Source organism: Hesperophylax consimilis, chromosome 7 (genome assembly GCF_061612785.1).
Source record: "Hesperophylax consimilis isolate HC1 chromosome 7, BYU_Hcon_1.0, whole genome shotgun sequence".
Taxonomy (NCBI): Eukaryota; Metazoa; Arthropoda; class Insecta; order Trichoptera; family Limnephilidae; genus Hesperophylax; species Hesperophylax consimilis.
The window spans coordinates 17,484,511-17,508,074 of record NC_142842.1 but is presented as its reverse complement, the minus strand read 5'-3'; the positions used below and the strand labels follow the sequence as shown (position 1 = coordinate 17,508,074).

Sequence of the window (23,564 nt, the reverse complement as noted above, 5' to 3'; positions counted from 1 at the left end):
ATAAAATTCTAGTTACAAACTAAATGCTGCATAAATCGGGGTAAAACCAATTTCGAGTGTTGGGTGTAGTATTGTTGAACCTGGGGACACACAAATTCCCTCTTAAAACCAGTTTTGTGTTCCAAATGCCGGATGAAAATCGAAACCGTTCTAAAATTCTGAGCATAACGGTTTGCTTTTTCCGTGTGTAATCATAATTTAAACTCGCATACAGATAACTTAAGTTAAATCTAGTTTTGTGTTCAGAATGTAATGATAAAATTCCAGTTATGTTTTCATCTCATGGGAGTCGTCAGGGGGGTAAATCTATTATTTATTTTATAATAAATGTGGCAAATTTGGTGCCGGATGTAACGCATCGTCTCGGTCAGGGCCGAATTTCCGCTAGGGCCTCAACCTCAATTATTTTATTTTTTGACACTAACACCACACAAGATAAGTTTTTGGGAAATAAGTTCCTTATTAAGGCATAACGCTGTACACATTGAGGACATAGGACTCGGATAATAATGTAGGTATCAAATTTTCCATAGGTCCCCAACCACGGAGGGGGCCCTGGCTATGCGCCTAAATGATACACATGAAGACACAGGACTCGGAAAAAATATAACAGATTTTTATGTAACCCACACCACATAGGCATCTACCCTAATTGATACCATTGAAAAACTTTCGCCTGCAGAACTTTCTGTGTCTTTGTGAGAGTTATTATCATTATTATTTAATGAGCTGGCATCCTCCTGCTGATAATTTCACAATAATTTTGACATTAATTGAGTTTTTTTAAAATTTAAATAACTTAATCCTTTCTCCTCTCCAAATAAGAATCCAATTACAATATGCAATTCAAAATGATAATTGCGATATTTAGAATTTTTATCAATTATTTTGAACTATTAATTAATTATTTTAATCAGGTTGCATATCACTATATTGCACGAACCCCTTTAATAAAACTGTACAAAAAAATGTGGTTTATTCTTTTCCTGTAGGTTTATGGCATTCAAACTCAGTATTTCAAAAACGGCAAAGACTGTTCCTTCAGCAGGGAAAGTGATGGCGACTGTTTTCTGGGATAATCATGGAGTTATCTTGAAAAACGAAAAACTATTACAGGAGCATACTACGCGACGTTAGTTGACTAGCGGAAATTGAATTGGAAAAATGGCCACATTTGCAGAAGAAAAAAAATTTGTTTCACCAAGACAATGCGCCGTCTCACACCTGCTGCTTGAACTGCTTGACCACCCTCCTTACTCACCAGATCTAGCCCTAAGTGACCTTTTTGTTCCCTTAGCTAAAAGTTGAGTTCGGAGGACAGAAATTTTCCAAAAGGCCATCACCTTCGTGAACAACTATTTTCTGCAACAAACAACTATTCGCTGGAAAGACACCAACTATTATTTGGACGGGTATTTGACATCACAAATTGTATCAAAAATAGAAATATTAAAAACATCTGTGCATTTAAAAGCTGTTTATTTATAGTTAAAATAATTTAAATACAATTAAATATCACACAATAGCTATTTTTATATTTTAACATAATATCAAAGATCTAAAAGCAACTCAAGAGTGCATTATTAAAATAAATTAGAGATCATCGCATTGAAATAATTTGCTGTTTTCCAATGTTAACAAGTTCATAAAAGTCAGCAGAAATATGGGACCGCCAATACCTGCAGCGACCCCATACAATGGCCGGGAAGTTAGGAGAACTAATCCCTTGCAAGATACGAGCAACGGCCCGACCAGTGAATGTGCAATCACGATACGTTGCTAACAAGCCCCGGACATCCTGAGTTACCAGCTCCTTGTTTATAGGTCTGGAATCCAATTCTATATCAGTCTGCGATGGAGAATCACTTGAGAAATAACTTCTGATAGTGTCTTTTAAACTGTTTGATTTTTCTATATATGTCTCTTCATCCTTCTGCGTTGAACACTGAAATATTGACGCAAACGATACAGAGAATAGCGCCTTCGATACTTGTTGAAGTTGGTGTAGCATGGTCTTCTCTTGCAGTTGGGTCCTTTCATATAAGGAATCCAGGGCTGCATCCAGTTCTGAAGACGACAGGTCTCCGGGCGATTTGACACGGAAGCCGAGAGTATTGAATTCCACTCGTAATAAGGTCTTTTTGGGAAAACCATTTGGTTTATGCCACTCTAGATTCTTCAGTTGATATTTTACAACCCCACTCTCCCAACCGATAGCTGCAGCAACTTCAATAACGCAAAACTCCACAATTCCACTTTTGTCTAACTCTTTGCCCCTCTTCTTCTGCAGTGCCAAGGCCATGGCGAGAGGAGGACATTTCTCGGCAGCTTTAAGCAAAGCCGCAACCCCCCCATATGAAATGATTTTACAATTTGTGTACACGTTACTCAATACTTTAGCAAACTTCTTAGGGTGGAGTTCCAAGTAACATAATAGAGTAGCAATATTTTCAGACGGTATATCTAGTTCGCTAACTGTCTCGTCGACTGAGAAGGCAACTTCATGTCCTTGACACCTTGCTGTATTACTGTCACCATCGGCACCGAGCACGTTCTTCAGCATTTTGCTGCATCCGCATGGTAAAAACACTTTCTGCAACATTTTCCTTATGACGTGTCGTTCTATAGAATTAGCATGAATGTGTCTTAAGAGTTCATCTTTATCTTTACAGTCCTTGTCTATAAAAACATGACACTGAGCTGGGAGGCCATCCCTCCCTGCCCTTCCAACTTCTTGAACGTAAGATTCGAAGCTACCGGGCATATTGTAGTGTATGACACCTCTAATATCAGATTTGTTGATACCCATTCCGAATGCTACTGTTGCTACAACGATTCGAAGTTCTCCGCTCATGAAAGCTTGCTGCGTCTTCCGTCTCTTAGCAGCCGACATACCGGCGTGATAAGCTTCAACGATCCAGCTAAATCTTTTTCGTTTTTTACTTCCAGTACTTTGGCTCTCCAGCAAAAGTGTGGGTTTGGAACCTTGCATGGAAGATCTTATCAAACCGGCTACCCTTTCACATTCATCTCGCCGGATGCAATAAACTATAATTGAATTACATTGTAAGAACCTCTCAGAGTCCAACAGTTCTAAGAGATAGTGATCTCTTTGAGCATCTCTAGAAACAGTTAAAACAAGATTATCCGGTAGAGGTTTATTAGTTATAACACCGGCAATACCATCTGTAATTTCCAGATGCTGAACTATCTCAGATATTGTTGGCTTTGTGGCTGTAGCTGTTAATCCCAAAACACATTGGACACCCATCTTTTCCCTTAGAACACGACAAATCATCAAATAACTTGGACGGAAATTGTGACTCCATTGAGAAACGCAGTGAACTTCATCAATACAGGCAAATGCAATGGGTGGAAGCTGCCTTAAGATTGCACCAAACCCAGTAGATTTTTCTCCAGCAACTATAGCTTCGGGTGAAATGAGCAATATGTGAATGTCTCCAGTTTTAATAAGCTCTATTATCTTTTCACGTGTAGTAGGTGATTGATTAGTATGAAGACAAGCGGCATTAACAAAGTCAGGCATACTAGTGACTTGATCTTCCATCAATGACACAAGAGGAGAAATAACAAGAGTGATACATTTATTATGTTTGGCATAGAGATATGCAGGTAACTGGTAACAGAGAGATTTGCCACTGCCAGTTGAAAGCGTGACCAGGGTTGAAAGGCCACTTAAAATTCTCATAACGGCTGTCTCTTGACCACTTCTAAAATCTGTATGGCCAAACTTCTTAAGTGCCTTCATTACCTCTTGCGGAGGACTGTTCAGGTTTCCGTCATCAGCCAAAGGATACAGTGCTTCAATTTTAGGTTGTGGAACTTTAGTATTACCGGATGGAGTAGCTAGAAGTTTGATGAATGAGTCTGGTATCTGATGTACTCCTTTAAGAGACAAACTATCTGAAGATTCAGCATTTTGACTTGAATTTGGCATATCCTGATAGAAATCTGTTTGATCAATACTTTGATACATAATATTTTCAGAAACGGTTGGTGTGTTCTCGGGGCATTTCAATGACTCAGCGTCTTGGAGGGATATGTAGGGACTCTTTTCCTCATTATCATATTCATCTAGAGCCAACAGATCAGCACCCCTTCCAGCTTTACAAAAGCGGGACATGTGTCCCGGCTGCCCGCACTTAAAACATTTCAGGATACCTCCTTCTGGAAATTCTGGGGTATTATGGAGCATCTTTTTTTTATCTTTCCATTGCTGCTTTTTGAATTTGGAGAAATTCATTGTCTTTTTACCTCTAGCATAAACTTTTTTCTCCAAGTTAATTTTGACAAAGTTTTCATTTAGACTGCCGTCGTCAATTTTCTTCTGCATTTTTTCCTCTTGATTCAAATTGGTCATTCTTGACCTAGTTTTGTCAATTTGTTTCACATCTTTAGGAATCTGTAAAGCCGCTGCCAAACCGTCAACTAAGTTACTTTCTTTCAAAATGGACGACTTGATAGGGAAGCGAGGACAGGCTATATTTTCATCATCTTCCATGAAAAAGTTTTCAAATTCGCTATGATCCACTGTTGTTTCTTCTTCAACAATTTTATGTTTGACATTTTTGGTTAGTTTGCCCCGTGTAGCTCTTGTTGCAACCCTTTTCTTCGTAATATCCTGTTCACATTCACTGTCAGATGTCAGTATTAGTTTTTGTGGAACTTTTTTAACTCTGGCTATTCGTTTTCTTCCACCTTGAGTTGATTCTTTAGAAATAACTTTTTTAACAGCAATTTTTTTGGCTTTAGCCGGAACCTTTCTTTTATTTGGTCCTCTTTTTGTAACTTTTGGTGATTCATATAAATCGCCATCGACATTTCCAACAGGGGATTCTGCCTCAATACTTTCCAAGGGATCTTCTTGGGTGGATACCAGCTCTATTTCTGGTTTCTCTATTTTACATCTTTTGACAACAGGGCGTATCTTTCTGTAGGCGTTGGGTTTACTCTGTGTTAATTCAGCTTCAGACTCACTATTTTCAACGAAATCGGAAAGTCGTGAATCGTCAACAGAAGGAAGTATCGGACAAACCGAAAGGTTTTTTAATCCATAGGATTGTAGCTGCACTATTTTAGCATTATCACCATTCTGTGTTGCCTGTTCAGTCATCGGGGATTCCAGACTTGTTGCTATTGGTATGTCACTACATCTACTGAGCCAGCCCAGATTGATTTGCCTCACTTTGGGTGAATTATTCATCATAACACTTTGCACAGAATTAACAGAGCTAATGTTAAGATCTTCAGATTTTTTTAGATGTATATTATTTCTCACTTCGTTACTTATTTTCTCGTCAATTATTATTGATGTCGGGTCTTCAGTAAGTTCATTTGTGATAGGTTTATCTTCACATTTGGAGACAGATTTGCGGAAAGATTGCGACAGTGATTTCCTTGGATTTCGCTTATTGAAGGTGCAACCTTTGAAGAGTTCTGAAGAAACATGGTTTGTTTGGAAAACTTTCGATATCACTTTACTTTTCTTAGGTTCTGTTTTCTTGTAGTTTAAATGATCTCCCCAAACTCCGCCAGCTTTGCTTTTCTTGGAGTCATCTTTGCTACTCATTAACTCTCCGATCTGATCTGCTGTTGGTATAGCATGAAACACATTGTCTTCGGTATCATTCAGATTATCTGAATTCATTTCTAGAGCATTGGTCACATCAAGTTCGCTAAACGTGAAATTGTTCTCATCCATATCTCCCGTTATATCCATGAGTGATGATTCAAGTACTTCCGATTTCATATTGAAGTAATATTTATACGCATATCGTACTTCGTGGGTTGCTTCTTTAATATCATATTTCGAAGGAACTCGGCCGTTTTCTTTCACAAAGTCTTTTTCCCATTTTTTTACGACAGCTTTATATTTCACGTAGGTTTTGTTAGTATCCAGGCTCAAAGAGGTATTCATGATGACAAACTCCGTCAGCTGGCGTATGTATTCTTAAAATCAGATTAATTATAAAATTGTGAAATCCAAGCAAAAACCTATTTGGAAATCCAACGAGCACAATTCTAAAAACAATAGTTCGCCGCAACGAAACGACTCCGATAGACGTCTCGGTTATCGTTATCCCGCCATTCGTAATGTCAAAGAAATCAAAATTGAAAAGTCAAGTGACGTTTGTTCACCAGGTGGTATGAAAATACAAAGGTTCATCTACACTTATCAATAATTAAATCCTGATATTTTAAAGAAATAATGCTGTACAGAATAGCGATGGGTATTCGAAATAGTGAATAATTTACAATAGAGTAGATTAGGAAATTAAAAAGTAGATACACAAAAAGTGGGACGGTTAAAAGGCACATTTGCATCAGTGTCCAACTTTAAATATATATTTACCATAAAAGTATAATTCGTACCAAATACGCTATATTATCTCCCTCGAGTCGTTCGGTTTGAAAAAATTGTTTCCTTATAATGCAAAATAATAGACGCGGGAATGGCTAAAATTTTAAAATAAATATTTTTCCGAATCACGAGATAATTTGAAATATTTTTCAATAAAGCAATCGGAGGCATTTAAATTAACGCATTTATATTACCAAAAGCAATCCAGTGGTTAAGTTGAAATATTTCACCCCTTTCTTGCATTTCAATATTAATTTTGAATTTTTGTTGAATTTTTTTTTCTTATCAACCATATGCCTATGTAAGTCGTTTTATTAATAACAATTTTCCAAAACTTATTGCATCATTTATGGAATGTAAGCTTTTTTATTTTATTTAAAATTATAAAATTGTTACAACAATGAACGTAACAGTACAGTGGCTTACCAAAATAGTGTAATATATTAGGTGTTTCTACGCCAATGGAGAGAACTAGCTCTTTAGTCTGATGTAGGAGTAAAAAAAAAACAATAGAGTGTACATATAACGTGTACCAGGATGTGGCAACATTAAAAATATCGATTAAGTTACTACTTTTGAACAATGTAACAGGTGTTCAGTTTATAAGGATTTCATTTTTTCCTTGGAAAACATCAATTCTCTTATTTTTTACTTCTTCTGGAAGACTATTAACATATTTTAACCCTCTGTAACTGTAATTGTTGTGTAGAAAATAAAGAAATACAAAATATATGCCTTTTATTGATTTTTTTGTACCAACGATAAAATTCATTACACAATTAAATATAATAAAAGAAACAATTATTATTTCTTATAGCTCTATAAAGTAATGAATTTTATCTGAAGGGCACTTAGTGTTCAACAGTCTAGTAAATTAAATACAATAAAAATATTATTGCTATGTATTATTTTTTTTAAATGCCGCAAGTAAACACATCTATCTATAATATCTATATAAATAAAAATGTTAATTTTCGTTTGTTCAAAATCTTAAATCTCCGAAAGTTTTTTACTGCTTTGAAATTTTAACACAGTGATACAAAGCATTGGGTTCCATTCCGGGCGACGTGCGTAAAATTATATTTATAATTTAGAATTTGGATTTTTTTAACACTAAAATATTTTTCAGGCCGCCGTTTGCTGAATATCGTGAAATGTAGATTTAAAATTCTCGGGTGCTTAGTTAATAGAACAAATTTACAAAACCTCCAAAGATAAATGAATAAATTCTCTATTTTAACCCTTTATCGACGGCTCACGAATAATAGGGGTTAATAGTTGAATTATTCAATCTGAATTATGAACATCCCTAACATGGCTAGTTCGTGTATCCGCCGCGCGATGTGAACTAGCATGTAAATAAAAATAATAATATGCTAAAGCAAGATGGCGTTACTGTAGTGTGTGTCAATTGTAGGAAAATCATGTTCAATCGGTAATTTCTCCGGTTTAAATTAGGTTAAGGTTCGTTAATCCAACTTAAAATTATTTTGTATTCATATTTAGACTTAAAGATACGTATAAATATCTAAATTTACGCGAATTCTGAAATGCATCTTAATTGTCATTTTCCGTTTCAGGTTTTTAGATCTCTTAAACTAACCTTTCTTTATGTACACACAAATTTACAAAAAGACATGTAACGTGTCTAATTTGTTCCATCATCAAAGATAAGCATTATCTGAACATAATGGCAGACAAAGAAAATCAAGCCCTCGAATATATGAGGCAAAAGCAATGGATCCAAGCATCTCAAATACTCGACCAAATATTAGGCACCAGCTTTAATTTCAAGGTACCCCGAGAAAAAGTTATATCCTGGTTGATGAATCGAACAGAATGCAGCTTAGAATTGGGACGCCACGAAATAGTCGCGCAAGATGGTCGGAAACTCGTAAAAATAATAAATGACTCCGATACTACGAACATCGGAGCGCGGGTCAGACGGCGTTTGGTACATTCATTGTTCAAAATGAAACGTTATAACGAAGCGGAGCAGGCCTGCCGCGAATGGATGAACTCCACAGTCGGACCTCATACCAATGCGGAAATGTCGAAAGTGCTGGAGAGGCTGAGAACTGTATTGCAGATGGCCAACGGGCAGAAGAACAACCAGAGGATATCCCAGCAGAGGCTCGACGAAGAGATGCTCAGTTTAGATGCCAAGCTGGAAGCCTGGGCAATCGGCATGCAAAATGTGGATAAGAGCAAAAAAAACGTTCCCACTCCGACTGTGCAAAAAGTCGTTGTTCCGGGGGCATTAGCCAGCCCTCCCGAGGCGCAAGTGAGTAAACCCACTAAACCTGAAGCTAAGAATTCACCCAGTGAGACATCACCCAACAATGTGAACAATTTTCAGAAACAGATTGAACAAGTTGGCAAGCAGAATGAGGTGCCGTCATGTTCTTACTGCGCTCTTAAGTTCAGTGATCGTGCTGCCCTTCGAGCTCATTGCTCTACGCACGAGCATCAAACTATCATCATGTCTGACGAAGGTAAAAACACTTATTTTAATTAACCTTTATTTATGCTCTATCCTTCAACTTAGCACCATCTTTCTATGGTATATATGCTTCCTTAATGTTTCTATTGCTTTTTAATAACATAAAATTAAATTGTTCTCCACCAGTTGACATATGCTTCAACAGTTCAATGCCCGTTCACTGTCAAACCTTCACCGAGAGATTCTTTTTTACAAAGGAAAGGACAATGACCTATCGAAGCATGCCAATAGATATTTTAAATACATTAATCCCGTTTTTGAGAACATTTCTCGAGGTATATCATCAAGTCAGAATTACTATAGCAGTCAGAGTTTAATACAAATGAATAACCAAAAAATATCCGCATTAATTAAATTACACTCGAATGCGTAAAATTCTACGAGCTTTATTTATAAATTTTGCTTGTTACTTTTTGATGGGCTCTTTTTTGCACTAAATTTGTTTTGCATTATTTTCTGCTGTGTCAAATACTTCACTATAACTTCCATTATCCCACATCAGCCGTGATGCTAACATAACAAGTTGTATTTATAGATTTTTTTATCAAATTGCCACATCTTAACTATAAAGCAGAAATCTGTTTTCTGAAACAGCATAAACTATTGGTCAGCTCTGGCATAATTTTTTTTTACATGAACTGTACACAAGAGGCCCTCAGGAAATTAATTTCCCCCAGGGCCTGATGCTGTGTAGAGGATCTGTTTGAGGAGAGGAAGGAGTGAACGTGGGTCTAAATAGACCCATGTTGTAGGAGGGTGGAAACACAGAGGCTGGCAAATCGTTCCTCAGTCGAGCTGTTGGAACTCAAGAACAAGTCATAGAAACGACCCATTCTCATCTGACAAATATCAACTGTGTGCATATTTTGCATTTTTAGGTCAACATAACTATTTTCAGCTTGCAATGTCTTGTCCATCATTAGCTTTTATATCCATTTAACTCTCAAAAAGTTATTCAAGATATTTTCATATTGTTTAATTTTATAAAATTGTATTCTATTTGAAACCTGGGTGAAGCCGGCTAGTAACTAAGGATGGGTTGTCTCACAAAATTTCAACAATTCATCAAATTTCAAAGTTAAATTTTGTATTTTTATATCTTTATGGGCCAGTTGCTTCACAGAACTGAAATAATAATAGAACTTTCACAGAAGTTGAAGATTAAATTCGAAAAATGACTGAAAAACAACCTATTATAATTTAGATAAAACTTTCTTTTTTATGAAGTGCTTTTATTTTGAATAATTGGTTCTTTTTAAAAATTTACTTTGTTCCGCACGGTTATTTGGTTTTGATTTGTATCAGAAATATAGCCTCATCTACAAAGAAGTCTTGGCACAATGCAATTTTCCTAATCGTGACATTGTATGTAATCTGACTGCAAGGCGATCACGGGAGATTTTGATTTTTGGAAGACCCAGCAATTTTGCTGAGAAATTTTTGTTTCTGTTAATATCTTCAGGTATAGGATGGTTCACATCAACTTAGATCAAAACATAGTTCTAGTATTCAACCTTCCCAGTTCTAGTTATGAATATTCATAGATTATTAATAATCTTAGAAGATAATTATTTATGGGGGGCTTAAATGCCTGCAGTATAATCACATGAAACCGGTGCATTCCGAGGTGTTTTATTTTCATGCAATATAATTATGACATCAATAGTTTCATATTATTTTCATGGGATATAATTATGCCCTTAATAGTTTTGTATTATTTTCATGGGATATAATTATGCCTTAATAGTTGCTTATTATTTCGTATGTTTTATTTATTCTTTTATACGTCCATGGGGCTTTTACCTTAGGTGCATTGAAATGTGTACAATTGTTTACAAAGGTGATAAATAATGGTTCCAAAAATAATTTCTTATATTACAGTGGTTTACAACTGGATAAAATTTAAAAAAAAATAGTAATAATAAACTCAAATTATCAAAATTGATACATAATTTGTTTGTGAATGGTGACATTGAAATTGGTCCTTATGCCTAGTACTCTTAAATTGACTAGACTCAGAAGTTTGCAACAATCAAATATATTACATTTGTTACTGGTTTACCTAATAATATATTGTGTGATTGCTGCAAATTTGACGTTCTTAAATTGCAAATTAATATGTACATAACTTCCTAAACGTCAATCATAAAATTTAACAACAAAAATATTTACTCAAATGTTCACTTTGCAAATGATCTTGTATTTATTACATGACACTTGTTCTATCGCTTTGAAAATCATCAATGTAACCCTATCATTCTTTACAAACGAAGAAAAAAATTTGACGTACTGTTTCTGCAAACTGCCTGTGAACTGCCTTATTGACTCACCAGCTATATTAGAAAAGATTGCATTTCGTTGCCGTTGTTGCAATACCAGATCGAATACATTATTTTACATACAACAATTCAAATCAAAATACGCCCAAAACTCTTTACTCAGAAATATCTACAGAACTTACAAAAGATCTTGATATTTTCCACTGTACCCTTAAAAAATTTAAAATCAAATTAACTTTGCAATGTACTTAAACCAAAAAAATCTTTTTAATTGTTCGTCTACCCAGTTCATAATTTTTTTCTTTCACTTATAATTTTAAATATCTCCTTTCTTCCTAACCTGTAACCATAAAAAAGATTGTAAATGGAACTTAACTGTAATAAAAAACACATAAATTTGTTTTTAACCACTTTAATTTTATTTAAACTCTACCGGTTTCACAAGAACTCTTCCTTCATCAGGAGAATATTAAAAACTGGTTTTAATATTCTCCTGATGAAGGAAGAGTTCTTCCGAAACCGGTAGAGTTTAAATAAAATTAAAGTGGTCAAAAACAAACTTATGTGTTTTTTTATTGTAATTTATGACGAGGCACAAAGTTAATGCTTTTTCCAAATACGGAACTTAACTGATTTATTTTAAACTCAACATCTTAAATTAATTCATACGTAAAAGTGTATGTTTCCTAAATATACTCAAATACAAAATAAATTAAAATGCACATCATCGCCATTAGGTTTGAGGATCTCAGTGTTGCCACAATAAATCAACCTCTAATAAATACTTTCTTGAAATGGCATTGAATAGACAAGGATAAGGATCTCTGCAATCGAGGGTCACTTTATTCACGGTCATTAATACATGAGGTAACTAGGTCATGGTTCTACCTGCAATAGTTCTCTGATACTCGCAATTCGCATATATACATAATTATTAACTGTAAAATATTCCTTCCGACAAAAACGTTGGAATTTTCTCCGCTATTTGTTGATCCGCTATTTCCTTGTGAAAATTACCACGTCTAGCAATGTACAACCAAGTCTCTCCTCAACTACTATGGTATTTGTTCTGAATATAATATCTGTATTACAACGTTCATACGTATAGAGCTACTTAATGAACAATGTTAACAAACAATATCAAAACTGCAACAATTCTGATACAGAAGAAATAACATTTAGAGCTCAGAGTTGTATTTAGTTTGTTTGAAAGTACGATCTTAATCTTGGAACTATTTCTAAAACTTTAATGGCCCTCATAAGAGTCCGGGTAGCAGGTTTAAGGGAGAGGACAAACAACTCCAAAAATATCCTTATCATGGAATCCCGTCAGTCCAGACTCGCATCCCAGCACTTTGGAGAAAGTTGTTGGCCCCGTCAATATAATTCTTAACGTCTTTTTTGTTGTTCTTATTATTGTATATGTTTTATGGGATGTGTGGGATTGCACAAACCTCCCAACATTCCGGAATAAACTCGTCATTATTGTTATTATATCTTAAAACAATGTTGTTATAAACTACAGTTTTGTCATAGTAACACCGTATTATATTTGAGTTGTACTTTGTAAAATGGATTATTTTAACTGTGTCTAATGGGAAAATGATGTCCAGGTCGCGACTGGAAGTGGCGCCCCCCTCCGCGTGGCTACACGCTCGATACGTACGCGCTATGTGACAGCTGGAACTCCCACGAGCAGAGCCCGGGCCTGGAGAATGGTGCCTGCAAGTATGGGGCCCAGTGCGTGGAGGCTCACGGCCCCGAGGAACTGGCCGAATGGAAGGAACGGTACGTTTGACCAATACTGACCCAAATAATATTTATAAACTTCACAACATGTATGTCATTATATATATATTTTTAAATACATTATATATTTTCGTAATAATTTCATGCTAATTCTGGGGGTGGAAAGAAGAAGGAGATGAGACAAAATATCTATTTAAGATTGCTAAGTCACCCCTTAGGCCTTAACCCCTCTACTGTTTGAGGCTCATATATGACCGGGCGTCCATATTTTATAAAAGTACTTTAATCTTTTTTTCTATCATGCGGAAATACATAATTTTTTTGACGTTAGAAATAATAATTCTTTCCAGTTTGCCTCAAATATTTTAACTGGAATCCATAAATAAAATTGTAAAAATAGCAAAAATTAAAAATTTGTATTTCGCGCCGCTATTGTAACGTTTAATTGTATAAATTATTTCTTATATGAACGAGATAAAAGTGAAGGTACAGTTTTCTTACAAATTCCCCAAACAAAACGAATGTGTTTTCGAAATATCGAATTCTCTCAATTTTTCTATGATTGAAGTAAAAAATGAAGTAAAAATGTGTTCACCATTTTTGACAAGATTTTTCACATTTGTTATAATTTTTTTATTATTATCATTAATGTTTATTTTCAATGCATACACTGGAAAGATAATTTTATCTTGTTTCAAAAACAGTGTTTGTGTTTAAGGAAAATTAAAAAAATAAAATGTATATAGCGCATTTGAAATACACAGAAAACATTGCAAACTGATCAAATGTGATGAAAGTACTGAAGGGTTAAGGCTCCTTCCTAGTACAAGTATCCGATACTGGTACTGTGTGTTCACGTCGCAGACAACTTGTCACGCACAGTCCGGCACAGACCCTCAGCTATCTAAAACTAGCTTCCACAACCCTCACAACTTGACTGTTTTGTTCCAAGCATTGAATTAAATATAATTTATTATTTGTTCCGCCATGTTTAAATTCTCGATAACGTGAGTAATGACTTCGACCGGCTGATCGCAGGAGACTGGCGTCACTGGCGAGTTTACAAAATGCCCACAACATGTACCTGTGATACTTAAATTGTTGAGTATCGGATACTTGCGTGTCCTTGCGGAAGAAGGGCCTTACTTATCTTGCAGTTAATAAAATATTATGAACTTTCATTGAAGCTAAACACATGATACGATTCAGTATTTGAAAAACACGGCAAAGAGAAATAGTTTCTCATTTTGTTGTTGTTGTTGTTATTTTTCACTTGGCTCATTTTTCATTTTGTGATTAGAGTTATGTTCTATCTGAAAAATTATCAACGCTGTTTGCATGTTGTTAATTATTTCACATAAAAAATAGTTAGTAATCATTCCTGATATTGAGCATTTTAAAATGTGACACCAAAAAGTTTCCATCTCGGATGTTTTGCCACTACAGAGGGTGTATTTCTTTTATCATTGTTGATGTCACCATTTTAGAATTATGCATGTATTAAACAGATCTCCTGTTGAGCAGTTTTTCTTCAGATAATTTGATGTTCCATTTCCTATTTTGCTTTGCAATGTATTTTTTGTGCTTATTATATTTTTTTTAATTATAAGCGCTGTGTCGCATATATTACGTGTATAGTATTTTGTAATACATATCAGTTTATTTTGAAAAATCCTCATTTTTGTTTTTATAAAGGATAGTTAATTAAATGATATTTAAAATCCATAATATTTGTTAAAATATTATAATTACATAATATTATGAACACAAAGTATCTTTGAGGAGACAATTGGTTGTGTAACTATTCAGTATTATTTCATCTTAGTTTTGATTATTTCTTTTTAGATTTGAATACCGAAAGATGAAAATGCAAAGGGCCTTTGATAAAGAGCTTTATGGCAAAAGCTACACAGGTGATAATTTTTTAACTTTAGGATTGTATAGTAAGATTCTGAGTTTTATGGAAACATTTTTTTTATAAAAGATTATTCTAATTTTAGAACAATTGCTTGAAAAATGGATTCAGGCAACATCGCCAGAGAAAGTGATGCGTGAAAAGCTGGACGGTATTGAAGAATCATGCTCTTCAGATTTGATAACTACCGTATCTTCCAAAGTCAGTAAGAGGGAATGGACTTTCGTGTTGAAGACGAAGCGCCTGCTTAAGGCCGTGGCCCTCTTGCAGGATGCCCACAGGAACCATTATGTCCTCAAGCAAGTGTTTCCCGGTGAACCCAAAATCAACAAGAAGGGACGAGACACCCACAAGGTTGTAGAGGCGGAACTGACTTCTGATCAGGAATGGACCGCCGCTTATGCCGATAAAAGTTTAGAGAACACCGATCAGGGCCCAACCTTGGAACACAGAATCAAAGTGGTGTTTTCTACAGACATCTATGGTACTTTCCGACAGTCTGTCGTTTTTGATCTCGGTGGTGAGCCAGTTCTTGTCAAACATCTTTGTGTGGATGTCGTTCCTGTCACAGACGCTGACAAAATCAAAGAAATACGTAAAGAGATGGTGTTGTCTGTCAGCGAGAGATGGGATATCTTAAATTCTGATGTGACAGCCTTCAGCTCTCCCATATACCCGGGTCTATCCACCCCCTATGGTTCAGATACCTGCGAAAGAGATCGGGATCTATTAAACGCTTACCCTGCCCCTCGAGCTAACAACCTGTGTCTCACACAATCCACTGTGCAAGAGAGGCACTTAACGCGAAACAATTACCGCACACGGATGCATGAATTACTGTCAGTAGAGGAAATGGCACGATATGAACAAGTAGCGAGATACAACGTTGCGTGCAAGTTAAGAATTGCTCCCAGCTATTTGCTCGCTCCCTCTGGTATGGCAACTTCCACAGCCAAATACGCACAATCTGGAGAGCTTTTTGCCCTTCTGACTCTTGGCAAAGATGTTTCAGAGGACACGTCGGCCGGGAGACTTATTTTAAATAACTGCACAACTATTCTTCTGGCAGCATCTCCCATGAGTCCTGGGAGGCGCAGAGTCTATGAGGCGCTCATAGAAGACAAGGGTAAAAACATGATTTACCTCAGGCTGTCGGCTGTTACAGTGAGGGAGTTAGGGATGCGTGCAGATACAGATTTTGCCGCTGATGTACAATTTCAATTGAACAGATTAACTTACTGTGAGTGGCATTATGCCATAGATAAGATCTCTGACTACAAGCTTATATTCCCCGAAACTGTGATGGAGCCCTCCATTCCGTGGTCACCATTCCGTCAGTGGGGTCAAACATTGGATTCTCGTCTCAACACCAAACAGAAGGAAGCTGTACTAGCCATTACTTCTCCCGTAGGATTACCGATTCCACCCATATTAATTATTGGTCCTTTTGGAACAGGCAAAACCTACACCCTAGCTCAGGTTTGTGTCATTGTATTATCTTTAACTATTAATGTTGCTAGTACGTAGCTGATTACTTTACTGATTTTTTAAATATTTTTAATCAGGCCATTAAGCAGCTACTTCATCAACCCGAATCAAAGATATTGATTTGCACCCATTCCAACTCTGCGGCAGATCTTTACATCAAGGATTACCTCCACCCTTGGCTAGAAGGAGGGCTCACAGAGGCCAGACCTCTGAGGGTGTATTACCACAAAAGATGGGTTACCACTGTCGATCAAACCGTTCAAAAGGTAAGCTTTATTAAAATTTCATAGAAAAATACCATCCACTTATAATTATTGTCATTCTATTAATTATTGTTCTTTCCACAGTATTGCTTGATTGAACTGAACAATGGAGTGCGAAACTTTAGACTCCCTGTTCTTGAAGATATACTAAAACATCGCATTGTGGTCGTCACGCTGTCCATATCCATGTACTTATCAACATTGGGTCTGCCCAAAGGTAGTCATAATCGTCATTGTAATCATATTCAATTAACTTTTATTTCTTAAAACACTCAGTAGTATTCTAATGGTTTTATTCCAGGTTACTTTACACACATTCTTTTGGATGAAGCCGCCCAAGCTATGGAGAGTGAAGCGTTGATGCCGCTAGCTCTAGCTACTCCAACCTCTCGCATTGTGTTGGCCGGTGATCACATGCAATTGAGCCCTGAACTGTTTTCTGCATTCGCCAAGGAAAGGAATCTGCACATCTCTCTTCTGGAACGTCTCTACGAGCACTATCCAGCGAATTTCCCATGCAAGATTCTCCTGTGTGAAAATTACAGAGCCCATGAAGCAATCATCAGTTTCACCTCGGAGTTGTTCTATGACCAGAAGTTAATCGCCAGTGGCAAACAGCCGAGACACGATAAATTTTATCCATTAACATTCTTTACCACGAGGGGAGAAGATGTTCAAGATCAAAACTCTACCGCTTTCTACAATAACAGTGAAGTGTATGAAGTAGTGGAACGAATATGTGAACTAAGGCGGCGTTGGCCACCCGCATGGGGAAAAGTTGACGAGCAGAGCATCGGTATCATGACTCCATACGCTGATCAAGTGTTCCGAATAAGATCTGAGCTGCGGAAACGAAGAATGGGAGGAATATCTGTAGAACGAGTGTTGAATGTCCAAGGAAAGCAGTTCCGCGCTGTATTTCTGTCAACAGTTCGAACGAGAAGGACCTGCCAAGCAGCCTCTGAGCTCGACTATGGTTTCCTATCAAATCGGAAATTATTAAATACTGCCATCACTCGTGCTCAGAGTCTGGTGGCTGTTGTGGGCGACCCTGTAGCTCTGTGCTCCATTGGACGCTGCAGAAAAGTTTGGGAGAGGTTTATTAATATTTGTAACGATAACAAAAGTCTTTTCGGTATTACATGGACCTTACTCAGATCTCAACTGGACGGAGTTGAGCTCAAGAAGACATATACTCTTAATCCTTTGGCACCAGAATTTGTTCCCAGAGCTTTACAGCCGGAAGCCTACATCAAATTACAGCCGCCTGTTGTGCCGCCCAACATCGGGTTGCCCATTCCAATGCCAATCTCTCAAATCAGTGCTAATATTAGGCAACCCAATGCAGGCCCAGTTCAACCATTGATAAATGCCAACAACGCTCCGCTGGTTCCATACCCATTGTTTTACTATCCCAGTGGTTCAAGTCAACAAGCGCCTCATGGGGCTAACGTTTTTACCATGAATCGGGCTCCACCCACCCAACCGGCTGCCCCCATTCCCAATGTTCCCATGTCCTATCCCCACCAGGTCAATCCCTCTATTAATCCGTGGACAGTGAATTCATTTCCTCTAGCATCTCCTAACGGACGTAGTAGCACTCCCACCTGGCCCCAGAAGCAGAATCAGAAGAAACCCACAGACATTATGCCCTCTGTAAACTCAGCTCACAGAGTTCTTCATCCTAATATGGTTGCCAACCGATCCAGTGTTGTGCCCCAGCATTTACTGGCCCCCCAACCCATAGTGACTAATAAAGCCCAGCCTTTCCTCCCGTTACGGCCACAACAGAGGATCAGTCCAGATACATCCCCTATTCCAACAGGTTTTTCAACTGACAATTTTATCAATAATGAGATTAATGCACCAGCATTTTTGCGGGGTGGTCCATCAAACATGCAGCAGTCTGATAGACTCCCGTACCCACCAAATACTTCTAAATTTCAAGAACCAAATCGTTCCCTCACTCACCAGCAGGAAAAAGAGCAAATACAATTTTTGCAAAATGTCCACTTCCCAGAAAGAGGTCCGCCTCCAAACCCGAATATACGAGAGATACAGCCGGTGTTACCTCCACACATAAGTGTACAAGACATATTGAACGAGGGTCAAGATGCTCAGCTCCAGTGGTATTATCACCTGATGGATACGCAGGGCGCGGAGGTGGCGGCTAAGTTCATGGAACTGTTACAGAGAACGCTGTTACCTGTGCCACCACCTCCCAAACAGATCCCACCCCCTCCATTGGAATCCTTTCTAACTGCCCCCAATGACATGCCCCGGAATATCGAAGACATCTTTTCTGATAAAATCATTCACCACAACCAACAGTTCATCAATTATAACATGGCCAATGGTCATGGACACTCTGCACCTTCAAATGAAGGGGAGAGGTGGCCATTACCGGAGACAAAACCCAATGTTTTAAGCCACTTTATCAATAGCAAACCTTTCACTAGAGAGTTTGAGTCCAATTTGATGTTTGGGAATGTGTATAACCACAATGCTAACCAGCGCGAAGAAAAGATCTTGCAGCAGCCAAGGAACTTCCCTCCGCCTGAACCCTTGATTGACCTGCCCTGGCAAACCAACAAGCCCGTTACACAATCTGTTCCATTGTACAGGCGACAAGCGGGCCAGCCCAGCTCGGGAGGAAACCCCAACGAAGGTCCTATCGCACACGGTCTCCTGGAGACACTGGACAAACAGAATATGAGTACGGGTGCGTTTGGTGGGTACGCACGCGCGTTTAGTCTTCAGCAAGCTGACCCGCACGGCGCGATGGCGATGAGCGAGCGTGGTATGATGAATGGGAACGTAGGTATTGTGGGCATGATGGACTGCCGGATGCCCATGGGCCCGGGACTGACGCAACAGCAGCGCTTGCAGCATCAAATCAATGCCGAGTTCTCTCGCCCCATGAACGGAGTGCCCGGTCCCATGGACGGAATGGAAGGAGATAATACTACTTATGCGAGTGTCCTCAGACAAACAACTCCCAAACTGGACGAAGACAAAAATGATCCATTTGTGGTTCTCCGGGACTTTGGTCACAAGCCCCAGCCACATGGTTTATATCACTACTTTGACTAAATTCGTATTAGATAAGGATTAAGAACTTTTTTCTATTTTACATTGAAAACTGTTATCGGTGAAAGTATAATTTGTGCAATTGATATTGATAAAAATCAATTTAAATGATCATGTTAATGTGAATTAATGAATCAGTAATTTCAAAGGAAAGTAATAATCTCCCATAGGCGGTTAATACAATAAAATATTAGAAAAAAAAATATTAAAAAAAGTTATTTAACGTTTAGTAATACACAAAAAAAAAGAAAAACAGAAAATCAAAAAATTATCTTCTTAGTTTAGTTCAATTTGTACTGTCCAATAGATGTTCACTGCCTCGGATCAACCAACATAAATTATTATTTAATAATCGACAAGAATCTTTGTTTTTGATATCTGTTTATCTTCAACTCCCCATAATTCCTATTGGAAGAATGTACATATTTCTAATCATGGAATACTCGATGTACATTCCTTTTTTTAATTAATCTTTGTGGCTCTTGCAGCCTGGTTAACATTTCGGCATTATTTGGTTGGTCAACAGTGTTGTAAATGTAAAATTATTTTAATAAACAAATTTATTATTACAAGATCTGTGTTTGTGAATATTATATGCAATCGGACATTACAATACAATCTCGAAAAATATTTTTCTATCAATCAAAGATTCAATATGATATATACGGTATCTGGAAATTAGTAGTACAATTGGTAAACTGGTGAATTTACATCACATTTGGATTTCGTGGTATAACTGTTTTTTCATGCAAAAAAAATATTGTACAATAAATACATTTTTTTTGTATCATTTCTCCCGCCATGCTAGGGATGTCAGGGATTTTAGCAGTTTTTAAAATTTAACCTTCATTTTCGAGTACATTAATAGTTTCAAATTTGAAAAAATCGGTTACCAGGGGTTAATGGGGTCTACGGGGGGTTCAAGTACGGTTAAAGCACCAAGTGAGGCCACATTATCAATTTTTGAAGTGAAACTTCTTTACGCGCGTCATGCATTTTCGAGGACCGGAGTAAAACCGACTCATGACCGTCACGAAAAACCGTGATCATTTCGCTATAGGAGCCTAGCTAATATTATATACCTAGTTTAGGTCACTGTCCAAACTCAGCTTCGCGGTCTATAGGCAGAGCGCCCGACTGTCGTCGTGAAGAACCGAGGTTCGATCCCCGCTTCAACTAATTTTTTTTCTTTTTGTGATTTTTTTAATACGAGGAAAAGTGATAAAATGCTCTCGTGCTGCGACTTTGTCAGGCATACATATAAGAAGATATCTACATGATTTGTAATAATGCAGTAAAAGATTACATAAATTTGTTAATTTTAACCGAGAGTTTCCCGAAATGTCTAAATCCATTTAGTGAGACTAGACCGGCAGGTGTTCACTCGAGTAATTGGCTAAAAGTAACGGTCGGTACCTATATGATATTTTGGAAATATAGCTTACAAATCGAGCCGGTAGAGTGGCTCGGTATTTTGATTAATTATTTTTTTTTGAATCATTAAAATTACTAATCAAGGCCGATAACGCGACTAATTACCCTCGCAGACGTGCGCGACAAGTTTTTTTAGTAAAAAACACAGCCGTAAGTGAGTTTTTCAAAATTTAGAAATGTTTTTCAAATTCAGACTCCATACGGGTATGAGACTGTTAAAACACGATAGATCTTTTCCAAAACGGACAAATATACGGAAATATTTTGAAAAACGACAGATATGACTTCACACTGCCGATATATCTTCGATTCGACCCTATATAAAGCGTTAACGAGACGTTATGTGATATTATCCATTTGCCGTGTTTGAAAACGAAAATTTGCGCGGGACAAGTCAATCGAGGAGTACACGTTGTATTCACGGTCTAGAGGCAGAGCGTTCGACACTCGTTATGCAGGACCCGGGTTCGAATCCCATGTTTTTATAACTTTTAATTTTTTTTATCACATGCTACTTATAAATATGTCAATATTAGGAATCTAGTTAAACGTTCATTTGTTAACAACACGCCTATAAATAAATTTATGCTTCTTTTTTTAAATTTTTGGAACTGTACTTATATCGAAATTCATTCATGTATAAGAAAATATTAAAAAGAAAAAATCTATGCTTCGTCGTTGAATTATTTGACCTATAATCTTCAAACTAACGTAAGACAGAAAAAAAGAGAGAAGAATACTAAAAGTTTCACTTCCGTCGTGCGTAGGCTTGCCACACACTGTATTTTTTTTTTTTTTTTAAATATCAGCTGCTTATGCGTCTAAGCGTAGACCTTGCTCCAAATGTTTTGTTTAACCCTTTATTTGGTGAAAAAAATTGATTTAAAAATTTTTTATTCAATGCTCATCGGAAAAATGTGACGTAGATCCACCAGTTTCCCACTTGTACTACAAGTTAAAACAATATATATAGTTTAAAATCTATCTTAACATAGGAACTAATACTGCAGGGCCTCAAAAGTTAGTATTTCCTTGGAAGGGAGATATTTCAATCGTCTGACCCTAGGTGATGATATATTTTAAAACACATGGCAGATAATCTGTTTATTAAAATATTGAACATGGGAATAGTAGCGATTATACATTACTGAACTGCCTTGGTAACAATTTGTTTAGTGATAAATTGAAGATGTTCAATGTTCAACTTAATTATTTTCCTCCTAGTATTCTGAACAAGGGGAATACATATGGTAATTAGTCCCAGAATTTCTGCAGTGACATAAATCCCGACTTCTTGTATTACATAGTGGAATCCGAAAGCTTATCAATGCAAGCAATTATGGACCATCAAATGCATCATTGATAGAAAAGATATAATTCCATTATTGGTTCCATGATATTTCATCAAAATGATAATTCAACACACCTTTAAAAAGTGATGATACAAAAACTAGGTTTGATAGTTACCTATGTAACCTAGTTTTTGTTTCATCACTTTTCATAATTTTATACAACTTTTTGTAGGTGTGTTGAATTGTCATTTTGATGACATACCCGGTCACCTCCATTATTAGTGTTTTACTAAATTTAAAACTAACTAACAAAGTGGCGAATACCCAGCTTTGTTATAAGGAAGTAAAACAAACTATTATTATTTAATTCCGCTAGATTTCGTTGGATTTTTATAGATAGAATTTGTCTGCCGTCGCCCCTCTAGATTTCCTTAACACCCCCTAAATTTTTTAGAGCCTTCTACTGCCCCCTGAAAGCCTCCAGCGCCCACAAGGGGGCGTTATCGCCCACTTTGAGAAAGACTTATATAGATCAATAAACGCTGATTCTAAATATATAAGTTTTATTATACGTAGAATTTATAAATCGTCTTTTAAAAACTAATAAAACGCCATCTTATTAAAACACACTGTTTGGTTGTTACGACTGAACTGTAGATTGATCACAACCAGTCTTCCTAAGGTTGCCAATTCGTGGAGAATTCCCCAAATGGCAGGGAATTTCTAAGATTTTTCACGAATTGGATTTTTTGTGGGGAAAATACGGGGAGTCTGGACATTTCTTGATTGTAATATTGAAAAATAATAATGGTGAGAATGCACTTTATTTCGTTTTCATCTGCAGCAAATTTTATTTTTAAAGCCTGAGCGAAAGAGAAAATCCGAAAATGACTAGATAATTAAAAAAACAGTGCTAATTTCAATAGAATTTTAGAGGTAAAGATACTTGTGGGGATTTTGAAAATCTCTTCATCTAGTTATAAGCCAGTAATATTTATTATGAAATATACAGGGTGTATCGGCACGTACCCGACAAACTTTAACCAGCTATTCCTTAGCATATTTGGAGTAAAAAATCTTATGTGCACTTTGCTGTCCGGTAACGTTTTTTTTAATAAAAAAAATTATTATTCATATTTTCACCACATGTCACCACTGTTTTATCCTTT

General features: G+C 36.8%; 2 protein-coding genes across 3 annotated transcripts; one reads left to right on the top strand and one right to left on the bottom strand.

Annotated features, from left to right (window-relative positions):
• Nucleotides 1-1,482: 1,482 nt before the first annotated feature.
• Nucleotides 1,483-6,148, bottom strand: RecQ4 (RecQ4 helicase). The gene has a single exon (XM_089633787.1). The coding sequence runs from the start codon at nucleotides 5,936-5,938 to the stop codon at nucleotides 1,601-1,603; it is 4,338 nt and encodes a 1,445-aa protein (XP_089489913.1). The 5' UTR covers nucleotides 5,939-6,148; the 3' UTR covers nucleotides 1,483-1,600.
• Nucleotides 6,149-7,724: 1,576 nt separating this feature from the next.
• On the top strand, nucleotides 7,725-21,099 carry Helz (Helicase with zinc finger). Of its 2 annotated transcripts, XM_089633270.1 has the most exons (9): nucleotides 7,725-7,846; nucleotides 7,963-8,666; nucleotides 8,742-8,877; nucleotides 12,778-12,952; nucleotides 14,759-14,826; nucleotides 14,914-16,307; nucleotides 16,394-16,582; nucleotides 16,664-16,796; nucleotides 16,881-21,099. In XM_089633270.1, exons 2-9 carry the CDS (start codon nucleotides 8,073-8,075, stop codon nucleotides 19,670-19,672), a joined length of 5,481 nt encoding a protein of 1,826 aa, XP_089489396.1. In that variant the 5' UTR covers nucleotides 7,725-7,846; nucleotides 7,963-8,072; the 3' UTR covers nucleotides 19,673-21,099. The 2 variants fall into 2 exon arrangements, with proteins under 2 accessions (XP_089489396.1, XP_089489395.1); XM_089633269.1 differs by having other exon boundaries at nucleotides 7,963-8,877.
• The last annotated feature ends 2,465 nt before the right edge of the window (nucleotides 21,100-23,564 follow it).